General features: G+C 34.7%; 2 protein-coding genes and 1 long non-coding RNA gene across 3 annotated transcripts in view; all 3 read left to right on the top strand.

Annotated features, from left to right (window-relative positions):
* LOC139148903 (uncharacterized) overlaps positions 1–15,243 on the top strand; it is a 185,112-nt gene that overhangs the window by 93,006 nt on the left and 76,863 nt on the right. The window lies entirely within an intron of this gene.
* LOC139123651 (uncharacterized) lies at positions 3,868–4,942 on the top strand. The gene is made up of 3 exons (XM_070689825.1): positions 3,868–4,129; positions 4,389–4,434; positions 4,643–4,942. The coding sequence occupies exons 1-3, from the start codon at positions 3,868–3,870 to the stop codon at positions 4,860–4,862; spliced, it is 528 nt and encodes a 175-aa protein (XP_070545926.1). The 3' UTR covers positions 4,863–4,942.
* Positions 9,744–13,735, top strand: LOC139148892 (uncharacterized). The gene is made up of 3 exons (XR_011556031.1): positions 9,744–9,828; positions 12,640–12,952; positions 13,719–13,735. It is a non-coding gene; the product is annotated as an uncharacterized lncRNA (long non-coding RNA).

Genomic DNA, 15,243 nt, shown 5'->3' with positions numbered 1-15,243 from the left:
TCTGTTTGTTACATATGTCTGTAGAGTTTAATGAGGAAACGAATTCTTTGTAAAGTACAAATTTTATGTGCATGGAGTTAGGGCTTGTGATAGGAAATACCAGATATATTACTTCAAATCGATTTACCATATAAGATACAATATCCTGATCTGAAAATGAAGCTGTTTATAAACAATTAGACATGGCAATCATTGTACCAGAATGGCATAGTGAGTACGGTCACATACATGTATCGAAACTGGCAGCACTTCGCCCCGGGTCATTGAAGATCTAGAGATTGCATGTTTGTACACCATTAATCCTGTGAGTTAACGTTTGCACTGACCATACCAAAAGATTCAACTGCTACAATTATGAGCATACCCTTATCGCTCATTCACAATAAATTACCAGAATTTCAGTATTATAGTATATGGCAAGATAGGCTTGATTAACATTGTCAGTTTCCCTGTGTATCACTGAACACTCTCGTATTTGCTTAAGACAACAAACAGAAGGATTGACAACTATTGCCAATTGTGTCGCTGAAAATAACACCGAAGAATCGTTGAAATTAGGGATATAAAGAACGGCTTACTAGTGCAATACTATGTTTAGCTCGGGTTGTTTTATAATGTAACTGTAGAGTCTACTTGTCATTACAGACGCATGTTAAGCGAAAGAAAGCCGAATGTTTTTAGTTGATAATGTTTTGCTGTCAACATATCCAGAGAACAACTGTGTGCATGGCAGGTTAAAGGTTATATTCCTTATTCAGAATGCTTTGATGAAGAAGTGCAATGGTATTACAGCAAGTTATATTGATGTCTTACGATTGTTTTTGCTGTATACGTTATGAATTTATTGGCAAAACTCATGGAATGAATGTGGAAAGGGCTGCTGTTATACAGAAAATATGACTCAGTCTAAGCTTCTAAGTAGCCTGTGATCGACAAAAGAGCTGTACAACACTTAATAAAGATTTAAAATTGCGGAACGGTGGCACAGCCAGAGTACAAAGCTTAAGAGATCCCTACTTAAAAACTTCAGCAGCAAACTATCGCTGTGTCTGACTGATTTTAATCCAGGCAATAGACTCTACGTTTTAGACGTTGGGTGTTATGCCAGGAGCTTGGACTTGAACGACATCAAATAATTCGGTCGCCAAGAGCAGCATTACTTTGCACATCTCCAATGGACGTTTCGAGTCAACGAGATGATTCATGGACTTAAGTATGAGATTTACGAATATTAGGTAGAATGCGCCATGGGGACAAATATTTGGATTTTCAAACTCAAACCGATTTGAAGCTTAGGGAGAATAAAGCTTTCATCGGATTAGTTTTCGGTATACTGAGAATTCCCCCCCCCCCTAGAGATAACACAGGGATGGTAGTTATTTTGAAATATTGGTAAATATTTGGTAATTTGTTTTGATAGTACTAAAATTTGCACGTTGATCCTTGATTTTATTCTTGAATATTAAACAGAATGCTTGTAAGATTGTTTTATGAAAGTTCGAACAAATTTTTAAGTTTTTAAATTTCGAGTTATGAATTACTCTAATAAGTGAAGATATCATAGCCTTAGCCAATTTAATACGAAGTCAAATGGTACTGAAATAATAGTGATGCATTGACTTCAGATCATTTAACAAAAGACAGGACATGGCATTTTTAAAATTTCCAGGGATCTGCAACAACAATTACAAATTACCCAAGGGTTTATCGATATTTGAAATTCGATAAGGCCGCCATCACTGTGTTAAATCTGTGAGAAAAATGAAAAATTCTCGATTTTGCAAAACACTAAGCGGGTGAAAGTTTTTCTTACTCAAATGGCTCCGAAATAAACTTTGACAAATGCTAGATCAGATAAGAATTGAAAAAGTTTGAGACTCAGAATATCTGCCCCTGAGGCGCATTCTTCCTTAAGGTAGTATGCTTCTCGAAAGTGAAGCTTTTACAATTTAACTCAAACTTTCTTCAAGGAATCTTTCAACCGTCCTCTATCAAAATCAAGAATAATAATCTGGGGTCAAAGTACACATTTTAGTATTAAAGAAACAAATTACTCGAGATTTACCGACATTTGATATTCAAATGGCCGTCACCCTGTATTAACTCTATGGGAAAAAACAAAGTTTTCGAATTTTGAAAACTAAGCCGGTAAAAAGTTGTTACTTTTTCAAGAGCTTCAAAATAAACGCTAAAAGTGGTAGAAAAGAAAAGAATTGTAAAAGTCGTAGAATCCTAATATCTGTCCCCGAGGCGCGATTTACCTTAAGTTATCTCAACTGTCCTTTGAACTCGAAACAAGTTATTGCCCTCAGCTTATAGAAATTAATGGCCATTTTGCTGTGCATCTTTCAATAACATCACCCTAAATACTACTGAACAGGCTTAATCACCTCGCCAGTCTTATTGACGATGACAAATTTCAAAAAGCCCACATTACATTAAGTTTCTGGAAGTCGTACACAGGCGATAACAAAAGTTATAGTAAATAGTAACGCAAGCGTTATCTGTTTACTAGGGTAATCAAGGTGGTTGGAAAGGCTAGAGTGTCCGTTATAAACTTCAATAAAACTATTAAAATATAAAAGTAGACAACGTTCTCTGTGGAATAAAAAAAAATAACTAAACATTTGAGGACAAAGGCATTGCAGAGTTATAGTCTGTTGCAAATAAGAAAAAGTTTGAGAGTCCTTAGTGTCTTAACTATGGTAGAGGTCCCCTAGCTTTTAATAATGGGAAAGTCATTATTTGCTGTTTTTCAAGAACGTTTGAAAAGGCAATGCTTGCATTCAGAATGAGTGACTGCTATTGTAAATGCATTTTTAGATTGTTTGAGTGTCAAAGAGGTGTCAAAAGTGAGATTTACCAAAAAGACTGCTTTGTGACTTCAAAAGAGGGGCGCAAATATGACTTGTTTTCAACATTTTGACAGAATAACAGTTTTCCTACATGATTTTATGACAATTGAATCCAACCTATGAAATGAGATATGGACTTGGAATTTTTATAGCTTATTAACAAGGTTACAGACAAGATGAAAATGGCACAATATTCCTGTATTTGAAGTACTTTTGAGAAATCACATTTTGAAATTTGAAAGCAGTTTTAAAATTATTTTTTGATCTGTAAACCCATGTAAAATCAAAAACACATTTTATTTACAAATCCTGCAGTACACATCTTACATTTAATAGTGTCAACATATTTATAACTAATTTGGTAATATTAAGTACTATCCAATTATTATTAAATTCAAATATGTAAAACTAATCGAAAAATTAAATTTTAATATTAACTGGTGTCATATTTCAAAATAATGGATGTAAATATACAATTTTTATATTCTTTGGAGAAAATATTTAGTAAGGGACTTCCTGAAAATTTGAAATATCTTGATTCTAACACTTAAAACTTTACATTAACTCTAACAAAAGAATTGGTGCAAAAATAGCCTTTCCAGTCACCTTAAATCGGTTACACAAAAACTAATTTTATGGCACCCATCAGAGGTGAAATCGCGAGTCAGTATGAATATAACTAATAGATGTCTCTCAAATAATTACAAAAATCAAATTTGAATGACCTACTTTGGTCATTTTTATAAAACAATAATTAATTTTAAATATAAATCATACGAAAAAGGCGAGTTCTGTTGACGACTAAGAGTTATAGCTATGCCATTTGTATTATTTAACTTAATTTAATTTAGTTACATTTAATTTAATTTTAACTTATCTTATTTTTATTTTAATATCCATAATTCTCTTTACCAAAATCAATATTTGTTCATCGCATGAAATATTCATTTTCCTGTTGCAGACTGGGTAATAAAACCTACTGGTTATTACATTATCACGGTGGTCGAAGATCATGAGTGAGGGGGAAACAATCATTGGTATGTTCGAGGAATTGACTGGAGCTCAATTAAAACGGGCCAAAGGCTTCTTGAAAGATTATGATGTTCCTGGGGGAATCGTCGAACAGGTTAAAGATGCAGATGACATGGCTGACTTAACAATGCGTTACTTTGAAAGTAGTAAAAGAAAAGAGATAATTCGTGACATTCTGAAGAAAACCAAATGTGAAGACGTCATTGAAAAGTTCAAGAAGTATCTGTCCGATTCACCAGAAGGTAAGTGATTTTATGTTGTAACATTCTAAACTTTGCAACATTCCTAACATGGTGTGTGTCCTGCTGATATACGAGATAAACATGAAATTACCAAATGCATATTATTCCGACACTAGTTTAAATGAGAAAGAAAGCGTACTATTATATTGTAATGTTGTTGATGATTGTGGGAGTAGTTTGAACTAACATCGCCTTTAATCGTTGATATTGTTTACCCTTCGCTAACTTTTAATGTATTGTATTTTGTTCCTATATTCAGAAAGAGGCGATGGTAGTGCCGTTGCGGCACAGAATGTCCCATCAAGGTAAACATAATATTATCGTCTATTTGTCATTGACGTTCACTCGTTCTATAACTTAAAACTCTCGAGTATCAAAATCAATTATTCGCATCGTATCACTTAAAAACTTAATTTAATCTACCGGATTGATAACCGAATATGCAAGTGAATTAATTTCCAGCCATTCGATCAAGGCAATCCTGTTAATGTATGGAATTTTTTTATGACACAGAAGTACACAGGCCTCAACTCTAAATAGGCGCAAGAGACTCTATGATGACCTAAATAATAAGCTTGGACTAGACGAGGAAGACAAATTGCGGCATTTATTGGAAGGAAACCAACTCGAAAAGAGAGAGTTACAAGATTTGAAAAACGTCGCCGGAATTCTGACAAGTTGGATGAAAAGGGGAAGTTCGACGATGGTTTTCAGCTGCTTAGGGACTTGCTAGACCAAATACAAAGGAAGCCACTGATCAAACTTGTTGAGCAATGCGAACGGGACATGGCAAGTGAACCAAGGTCATAAAATGAACAGGTACGTGCTTCGGTATCGGCTAGGCAAATCATATGGCAAGACATTCAGCATAACTGTGTACGGAAAGTACGTCATTCCTAAAACGACAAAATTATGTTTTCACACATGGTAGCTAGAAAACTTTCTCATTTTCCACATTTTGAAACAAATGTTATGCAGCAGAACAAATTGATGCAGGAAACAATATTAAGGTTCCAAGACAAAAAATTGACCTTTTTAATCTAACAATTCTCTGGTGGTCAATAAACTCAGAACTCCCCTAAATTATACATTTTCCGAAAGCCTAGATATAGGGGAATAATGTGGAAACGGCTTGTCACCATTGTTTACATAACTATCACATGAAAGGTAATTTGCATAACCTTTCAAAAATCAGTTTTCCCTATGTTTTGTCTCATTACTTCAAAAAATCTGACTCAAACTTTCTGGAATACAGGCTGTCACAACGCTCTTCTAAACTGTGTCTCAGATTTTTAATATCTTGCTTAGTTTTTTTAGCACAATTTTAAAGAAATTAAATAGGGTTAAATTCGCTGCTCTGGAAGTTTTTCTGGCATAAAAATTGTATAAGAAGGTTAAAAAAATGAGACATACTTTTAAAGATCCCTGGGACAGCTTGCACTCACACAAATTTCAGCCACATATCTTGAAGAATTGAAAAAAAACATAGGGAAAACCGAATTTTTAATGGTTATGCAAATTACCAATCATGTGATAGTTATGTAAATAATTAGATTAGATTAGATTAGATTAGATTATACTTTATTGTCCTTTAGCGGAAAGTTTTCTTTCGCTTCACCTACATACATACAATAAGACACACAAATAAAATCACATAGAAAACACAATAAAAGCTTACAAGCGTAAGCACAATTTTAAAGAAATTAAATAGGGTTAAATTCGCTGCTCTGGAAGTTTTTCTGGCATAAAAATTGTTTAAGAAGGTTTAAAAAAATGAGACATACTTTTAAAGATCCCTGGGACAGCTTGCACTCACACAAATTTCAGCCACATATCTTGAAGAATTGAAAAAAAACATAGGGAAAACCGAATTTTTAATGGTTATGCAAATTACCAATCATGTGATAGTTATGTAAACAATTAGATTAGATTAGATTAGATTAGATTAGATTATACTTTATTGTCCTTTAGCGGAAATTTTTTCTTTCGCTTCACCTACATACATACAATAAGACAAACAAATAAAATCACATAGAAAACACAATAAAGCTTACAAGCGTAAACGTTAAAAATTGATAACTGTATAGTTTGACCCAATGAAATGTTTTCACACACCCTGTGACACTGACTACTAAAATCGTGGGTATCAAACCTGCCATAGAACTTATTCAAATCATTTACAAATAATACATTGTTATCTGGGTTAACATGTTGTTTACGTTTTCCCCTCCCCATCATGACATTAAGCCCATCCCATGCCTGCTTTGCATTCCCCGTATAAAATTTCTGTTCTACTTTATCTTTGAATTCAAGTTTAGCTCTGTCCAATTTCTGTTTAAATTCCTTTCTTTTTTCCCTGAAAGCAATCAAGTCACCTTTAAGAAAAGCAAACTTTTTGTCGTTCAGACACATTTTCAAACAATGGTGACACTATGGCAACAAAAATGTTCCCCTATATCTAGGCTTTTGGAAAATATATAATTTACGGGCGTTCTGAGCTTAATAACCAATTGAAAATCGTTAGCTTTGAAAGGTCGATTTCTTGTCTTGGGAAAATTAAGATCTATGAGAAAAATCCTCCATACTCTAATCTCGGTGTTCACTGTTCAATTTCAGACTACAGCAACAACATCATGCCACATTCACCGCCTCTTCTTGGTTAGATAGACTCGTTCAGATTACAGTGGTTACGGTATGCAGTCCCATTTCACCTAAAAGTCGTTCGGGAGATAAACTCTCTTGGTTCATCTTATATTTCCCTTTGCATATAATTTTAATTTTCATATTTTCTTCGGCTTGTAGCGTGTACAGCACTTTCACACAAATGGAAATAAAATATCACTTCTGTGTACATGATTATGACTTCGATTTTTATTGACGGCGAGCACATGACAACAATATACCGTGTATTTCTAACGTTCAAAAATAATCGCAATCATACCAATCCATAATCAAATAACACTAGGTCAAAATTTGTAAGACAATAGTTGTAAACATAGACACAAAACAGCACAGAACAGACAGTAAATAGACGGTACACAAACAAAGTCAAATTCATGAAAGAAAGATATATGGACCTCTTATTGAGCTTTAGCTCAAATTAGCTCAAATTAGCTGTTAAACTTACCAGTCAACTGTCACTTTTAACAGTAAAAGACGACATTGAGCTCTACAAAGGTTAGGTTCGTTAATCCAGTTTATGTATATATTTGATTATTGTGAAGATACACCCTTCCAAAATGATAAGTTGTTAACTGCAGAGAGAGAGAGAGAGAGAGAGAGGAGAGAGAGAGAGAGGAGAGAGAGAGAGAGAGAGAGAGAGAGAGAGAGAGAGAGATGCGATTAATACTTAAGATTATCAGCAGTAGCATTTTCAGTGCCAAAATGAATAAAGTGCCTGTGTTCATTTGACTCGATGCACTGTCATTGTTTAGCAGATTATGGAGTACACGACGTACCGAATCTTGCACTTGAAACTTGATCTATGGATCCTTCGAATTTAGCTTTGTAATTGGAATGGTCACTTTTTGTTAATAATTAGTTAGTGAGTTAGTTTGCTTATCATAGTCACATGAGGTCAAAATTACATATTCATTACAACAAAAGTGACAATGTCAATAGGGAAACGTCCCAGCCTAATGCACTTATATGTCACTTTAAAAACAAAATAAAAGAGTAAAGAAGGGTGTACAAAACACAATCGCAAAGGAATAAATTATGCTAATTGAGCCTACACAAACTTTATTTTCTTCGAAGAAATATGTTTTTGCAATATATGTTTCTGTGTTTAACATTTTAGTTGAAATATAACCGAAAACTTTTCTAGGCCTAAAATATAACTAACCTGAACCATAGACCCTCGAGAAAAACGACATTGTAAGACATTTCATATCAGCTGACCTTCAATCATTATAAAATGCACAATGCAATAGAAAGTGAATCTCGTTTTGAATGGAATGACTCTGATAAAATTGCTAACTCAAGAGTTAACACGTTTATACGTTAGGAGAGAAAATATTGATTTAAAAAGACCTTCCCTTTGTTTTCCGCGTTTTATGGCAAATAATTAACAATAAATCTGTCCATTTACAAGTATGTAGCCAACACGGAGTGCTAAATCTAAACATATCTAAAGTAAGATAGTAACAATGTCGAAATTTTAGAAGTTACAGAGGGATAGGAACGTGCCGTAGTACTTTTATATTCATACTTGAAAGTTTTCAACCAATTTACTAGGATGTCGAATGTCTAAACCTTCGAAATAGTAAGAGTGAGTAAAAATAGTTAAATATGTAGGCCTATAACTTTTCTACAATGTTAAACAATTTCATGTGGTGAAGGAGAAGATTAAAACAAATCTTGAGCCATGAGCTTCCTTCAGCTAATGTAACATATTAAAGACAAAATTTGTCTTTATTTTTAATATTGTTTGTACTCCCCAAGTTTGTTTAAAGGTATATGAATAATAAAAACAGTAAGAAATTCGTTGCTAGGGCCGTTAAAATGCTCCCTTCATTCTCAAGGCTGTAATACATGTTTTGCGTCTTCAGTCATAATTGTTATAAAATTGAACGAGACAATATATATGTAGCAGGTTTATTCAATAATTGTGTTATAGAGTATAGTATAAAAAATAATATATTTGGTGTGGAAGAGAGAAAACTAAGTTATGTATTTTAAAATGAGAGATTATTTCACTGACTGTTACCTAATCAGTGAAGAAAAGAAGACAGTCGATCTTCATCTGGGCATCACAGATAATAATATGTCACCTTACATTTCATCAATAACTACAAGTCTTTAATCAAAATCGACTGATATTCACATGTTCAGGATTCCAACATACCTCTTGTCTCTTAGTGAATTCCTCCTGACCGACGACTGCAGCCAGTGTTAATAACATGCTGGTGTTTATTTTATTTGAAGTAGTTTGTATTTTAATGAAGGTAAAAATCGTTTTCCTGTCTTTGCTTTAAGCTGTTACCTAAAGTACAATACATGACGTAAAATAAACGTATTTTCAGAATGTAAGGATCACAAGAACAGAAAGTCGTCAGAGAGTTTTACCTAGGCGGATAGCACGTACCGTTGTTCGGAACGTTTTGTCGTTGTTGTTAGGTAAAGAGAACATCAATGGCATGTTTTTTTCTTTGCATTACATAGGAAATATGGAAAAACAGATAACATAAATAATTCATATGTAGTTATATAGAAAAATACAAATACAGTCAATCTTTTCTTCTAACTTGTAATTGATTCGAGAATACATGACAATTAATAACGTTTCATTGTTATCGAATTCAACATGACGTTGTTATACGAAAGTTATGAATCAAATTTGTGTCGATATCAAACTGTTTTTACAAGAAGCTTTTGACCTACTGATTATGCTAAATGTTAATGCTGTTTGATAATTCACAGCAAAATGCAAATGTGTAGATTGATATATTAGCTCAAACACTGAAAAATAAAAGAAATTACCGCATTTGTTGCCATCTGATTCCGATAAAAAACTTTGATTAGTAGAACTGCAGTGAGGAGTTACAATATTTATGCTTTTCAGTTTTAGGTGCTACATGCGCTTGCGCACAGGCTTTGTCATGTGACAACCGACATAACACTACAAAGTGTCCTTTAATTCGACGTTTTAATGAATACATTTCTTTCCCTCTGTTTGAAGGGCATCGAATTATAAAGAGGTAAGTTTTTGATGGCATCTTTGCTTAAGTTTTCAAACAAGTCGTATTGCTTAAGCAGATACTAGCATATCAAGCCACATCCTGTCGAAAGTCTTTGACCACCGTGATTGTGATATAATGCCCAAGCATTAACGAGACAGTTCGTTCACTGAGTCGCCATTTTTAAATCCGGTAACAGCCAGGTGACTGTAAATGTGAAAAACACGGACTGTATGGCTAAAAATCAAAGACAGTGACAACGATAGTATTTCGAAACAATAAGCAATAATTGCGACAGACAAGGTCTTTAATGAGTTCCTTGATTTGTCTAGCTGCAAGAAAAAAGAGCTACAAGCTTTATGTATATGGCAGCACGTCTTTGGCAGGCCAGCCATCTTAAGAGCGAATCAAAACGTACGATTGTAATTGTTATATCGCAGTTCCTGTGAAATTCCTAAGCTATTTGTCTTTACCAGAGAAAAAAAACCAAAACATTTAAAGTTGTTCTTCTAAAAAAAGGACGATAGATCATACAAAAATAAAACGAAAAATATGACCATTGCGAGAGCTACGTTTTACATGCTACGTTTAACATGCCAATGTCTGTAAAGAGTCCTGCGTATCTTTATTTCACTGTAGGAGAAACTCCCGCACAGCATTTATTAATAACAAGAATAAATCTAGACTCTCTCACAACACTTTGTTGCCACACCGTGTTTACCTCACCTATGCTTCTTTCTAACTTAGACTAGTCCGGCTCTACGGGCTTGCTTTGGCTGGCTTAGCCTGACCGTTGAGGGCTCTAGTCTATGTAATCATTGCTAGAGTAACGGTGAGGTAATATACAATATCATATTATATCATGCTACCATGCGCCATTCTGATTGGATGAGAGCTCATTCCACCGATGCTAAAATACTGTCTTAGCACTGATAGCAGTTGTAAAACAGGCCCCTAAACCAGCATTTTCGAAAATTTCCCATTTGCTGCATTTGAACGTACCTATCAAAACCATAAACCCTCGAGAAAAACCGAAACAGTCCGCTTTGAAAGAAAGAAGACCGAATTTGATACACGGACAAAGTGATGGTCTGTAACTTACCTCTTGGTGAAAATAAGTTGGGATCAATGATAAAATATATCTCTGAAGCAGCACATTTGAGTGTGACGTAGACGTATTATTGCATTGAGGTGACAGCGCACCATGAGCTTTTCTTGATATTGCGGGATTTGAGACGCGATATATCCTACGACTCTTTAAAATGAAGCTAGTATTTGTTCACACACTAATAAATTGACACTTTCTCACAGTAACAGTATGTCAGATATTCTTTACCAAAGTTTGGGCTGTAACAGACCGGGATGTCCTAACGATGTAGACCAAGAAGTTCAAAATAAGAATTTGGATGACTCCTGGCGACTGCAACGAAATTTCATATCAAATGCAATGAGCAATGTCAGCGTTCAGCTCTCGCTGCATCGGACAAGACACACTGTACAACTGTTCAACACAGTTGCAGTTATCGCAAGTCTGGATTATTTCAAATCTGCATGTTTTCTGGTACAATTAACGTCCGAATTATCCATCAAAAATACATCCTGTAACTTCACTGTACCACCTCTGAGTGTCGCATAAGCAGTACAGAATGAGAAAAATCTATTTTTAGTATGCAAAAAAAACCCCCAAAACCCCAAAAAACAGGACTATTGTTCTTATGTAAATTTACAAAAAAAATTGTTACTTTTTCTCATGATTTGAACTCTTGACCCGTTTTCTGTGTCTGCAGCAGGTATTTGTAACAAGCATACTGCTCGCGTTGCATGCAAATAAAGTTGATTGTTGATGAACGTATGCGTATTTATCGTAGGATACTGTGTGTGTGTACGTAATCCTAACCAAAAAAAATGCTCGGTCTCGGGCTCAGAATTTCCGACGTTCGATCTCTCAGCCGCCCATTTTTTGCATTTGGGGCTTCAAGTGACGAAAATACCCAAACAAGACAAAAAAGACACACAAGTTGATGTAATATAATAGCAATAACCCTCTTCGCAGTCAGGTATACAGTCGATTTTGGTACAATGCGCGACATATAGCACTCGCCTATCGGCTCGCGCTACATGTCGCGCATTGTACATCGGCGAGTGCTATATGTCGCGCATTGTACAAAATCTCGTGTATACCCTCCTGCGACGTGGGGTATTGCTCAAGTATTGCATCCAGTCTTGTATTTACTATCCAAGCATACATTATACATTATAATAATGTATTATGGGCTTCGAAAATGAAGGACTTAAACTTTTACTCAAAATTTCTTAAAGGAAGATTTCAACCATGCTTTTTAACAACCAAAAATAATAATTAGGGATTACCCGTTGCAAATTTGGTACTGGAGAAACAAATTACTCAAGATATTTCAAACGAAACCTCGTGCGACAACTCTTTCCACTTCCTGGCATAAAGTCTTACTCAACAAACTTAAAGCAGCAGGACAAGGCGGAGCTTTCAACTTTTTAATTATTACGTTCTTAACTGAGAAGCTTTGACTTTAGAGGGCATACTTATTTGCACACCACGCTCTTAAAAATATTGAGAAATGAGTCGAGGATATATTCTCAGAGTATGATTATAATTTTTGATTTCTTATAAACTGTACTAGCCTAACCTTTATTTTTATATCTAGTCCCTATGGGCAAGCAAACAGATAGAAAGTAAAGAGAAATATATAAACAAGCAAATTATTGTTTCTGTGTAGTCGAATATATCATTTTAAAGAAAAATCTACTCATATCAATACTTCTTCATCACATGAAATGCTCACTTTCTTGTTGCAGACTGGGCAACAACTCTCACTGGTTAATACATAATCGCAATCTTGAAAGATCATGGGAGATCGGGCAGTCATCATCGCTATATTTGAGGAATTGACTGGAGCTCAATTCAAACGGGCTAGAGGCTTCTTGAAGGATTATGATGTTCCTGGGGGAACCGTCGAACAGGTTAAAGATCCAGATGATATGGCTGATTTGATGAGGCGATATTTTGAAAGTAGTAAACGAAAGAAGATAATTCATGACATTCTGAAGAACACCAAATGTGAAGATGTCATTGAAAAGTTCAAGAAGTATCTGTTCGATTCACCACAGGGTAAGTGGTCTTACATGTTTACAACATTCATAACATATTGTGCGTCATATCTAGAATATATGATAAATATGAATTACACAGTGCATATCATCCCGACACAAGTTTGAATGAGAAAGAAAGCGTAACATAGGTTTTAATGTTGGTGTTGATAGTATTTTTATAAACAGTTGTAAAGCCACCTTATTATATATTTGATATTTGTTACCTTTTGCCAAATTTCGAACTTGAAAGGGCACCATTTTGTTCCCACAATCAGGAAGTGTTGATGGCAGGGAAGATCTCGTTGCTGCACACGATGTAATCTCAAGGTTACATGCCTATTATAAAATACTAGTCGGCATAAATATTCAAGCGTAATTTAACCATATCCCCATATTACACTTAAAAGCTACATTTAATCTATTGAATGGCACATCTAGTACAATTCAAGTTAACCAGTTTCCGGTGACTCCATTAAAGTAATCACGTTAATGTATGGAATTTGCTTACGACATAGGTTTCAACTTTAAGTAGGCGCTAGAAAATCTATGATGACCTAAAATTTAAGCCTAGTAGGGAAGAGGAAGATATTGATTGCGACAAAGAACTGCAATCAGTAGAACTTGCATTCAGGGTTATAAAGTTTATACTGTTTAGGTTTTACGCTGTACATGCGCATAAGTTTTCACACGACCAATACAATAGCATAGTGTGACATCAGCCTTACGCTGCAAAATTTCTTTAATTCGATGTTTTAATAAACATATTTCTTTCTCTCTGTTTGAAGGGCGTCGAACTCCAGAGGTAAGTTTTTTATGGTGTGTTTGCTTGTTTAGTTAACAAACGAGTAGTATTATCATAATAGCATTGCTGGTATCGCAAGCTGCAACCTGAAAAATACATTTCATCCCCCGTCGTCAGTTCAAGAGTCTTGCTTATAAATGTTCATAGAGATTTCCGAAATTAAAATCAGTAATTGCGAGTGAAATCGTCTTTTATGTGCTTCCTGGATCCGCCTGGTTTTCATTCCTTAAATTTCACCATGATAACATTTTATCACCTCGTCATTTTCAACTTGTATGCGTCATTGATAAATCTTTCATGTCTCTACCACCTTTTATCCATCAGCTAAAACTGCTATCTTGATTAGAACTTCGGTTTCTATAGCCATACAAAGCAATTATTCGTCCCCTTTTCTGAAACAATTAAGATGCTCCGCATTTAGGATGACTTGATAACTTATCGGTATTTCTATTATCTCTTCGGAAGCCAATGTAATTATGCTTTTTACATCTAAATACTTGATTTACATATTTAATTAAACGTTTGCTTCCTGTTTAATCAATGAACTGAGTAAAAATAGCTCTGTTTCTGAAAAAAAATATATCTTTCACGCTTGCATTATAATCTTATTAATTCTTTGCAACTTTATATAATTCCGAGCTATTTTAAAATCATTTGATAGATCTTGTGTCGCTAACAATGTTACCCATGTTATTAAAGTATGACTATCGAACAATTTTGTTGAGTAGTGTCAAAAGATTACCATGTAATGTTGATTAAGTTATTCAGTTATCCGTAATAATGATGATGCAAAAGGGTAAGATCTTACGATCTTTGCAGATATTTTTATCACATGTGAAGATCGGTCTCGGAGTGTAATCTGGAATCGCAATTATTTCATTAGATAGTGACATTGAGGGAGTCGCACATCTAACATCAGTGGCAGTGGCATAATAATTCAACAGCTATACTACATCGTGAAGAGAAATAGGTATACTTTCGAACAAAGTCATAGGGTAAAGATAAAAACTAATATGGTAAAAAAGTAGTAGCCAAATTAGTATGTTTATTCAGTCTACAAAATCACGTCCCTTTTTTTCTTGCGAATTTCTTCTTTGATGCTTACAACCACTATGTCACAAGAGCTCCTAACAAACTGTCTGTAATTTGGTTTCCCTCCATCTCTTTACAGAGAGAATAAATGGCGGAACGTGAAATCAAACCACTGGCGCTACTATATGTGTATTTAAGTGATCGTTGCCGAAGAGATGACCTCGATAAGATTAAAACCTTCGTAGATGACGACATTCCTCCAAGGGAACTCTAGGGAATGAAAAACGCCACAGATATTTTCAAGAGTCTAGAGGACAAGGGAATTATCAGCAGCAATAATGTAAACTACATGAAGAAATTGTTTAAGCGAATGCAGAAAGGAAAGCTTGTTACGAAGATTGAAGAATATGAAGCAGATCACACTCATGGTAAGTAAGATATGTGTATGTGTCGGAAAAATTCTCTTGTTGAGTAAG

This window comes from Ptychodera flava, chromosome 2 (assembly GCF_041260155.1).
Source record: "Ptychodera flava strain L36383 chromosome 2, AS_Pfla_20210202, whole genome shotgun sequence".
Taxonomy (NCBI): domain Eukaryota; kingdom Metazoa; phylum Hemichordata; class Enteropneusta; family Ptychoderidae; genus Ptychodera; species Ptychodera flava.
The sequence above is the reverse complement of the archived record's forward strand: the minus strand, read 5'-3'. Positions and strand labels throughout refer to the sequence as shown.

What these genes read in the sequence shown, in the direction of transcription:
- LOC139123651 (XM_070689825.1), top strand. Translation starts at nt 3,868, where the DNA reads ATGAGTGAGGGGGAAACAATCATTGGTATGTTCGAGGAATTGACTGGA. An exon ending in TCTGTCCGATTCACCAGAAG is followed by an intron (nt 4,130 to 4,388) that starts GTAAGTGATTTT and finishes TCCTATATTCAG; the next exon opens with AAAGAGGCGATGGTAGTGCC. An exon ending in GCACAGAATGTCCCATCAAG is followed by an intron (nt 4,435 to 4,642) that starts GTAAACATAATA and finishes TTTATGACACAG; the next exon opens with AAGTACACAGGCCTCAACTC.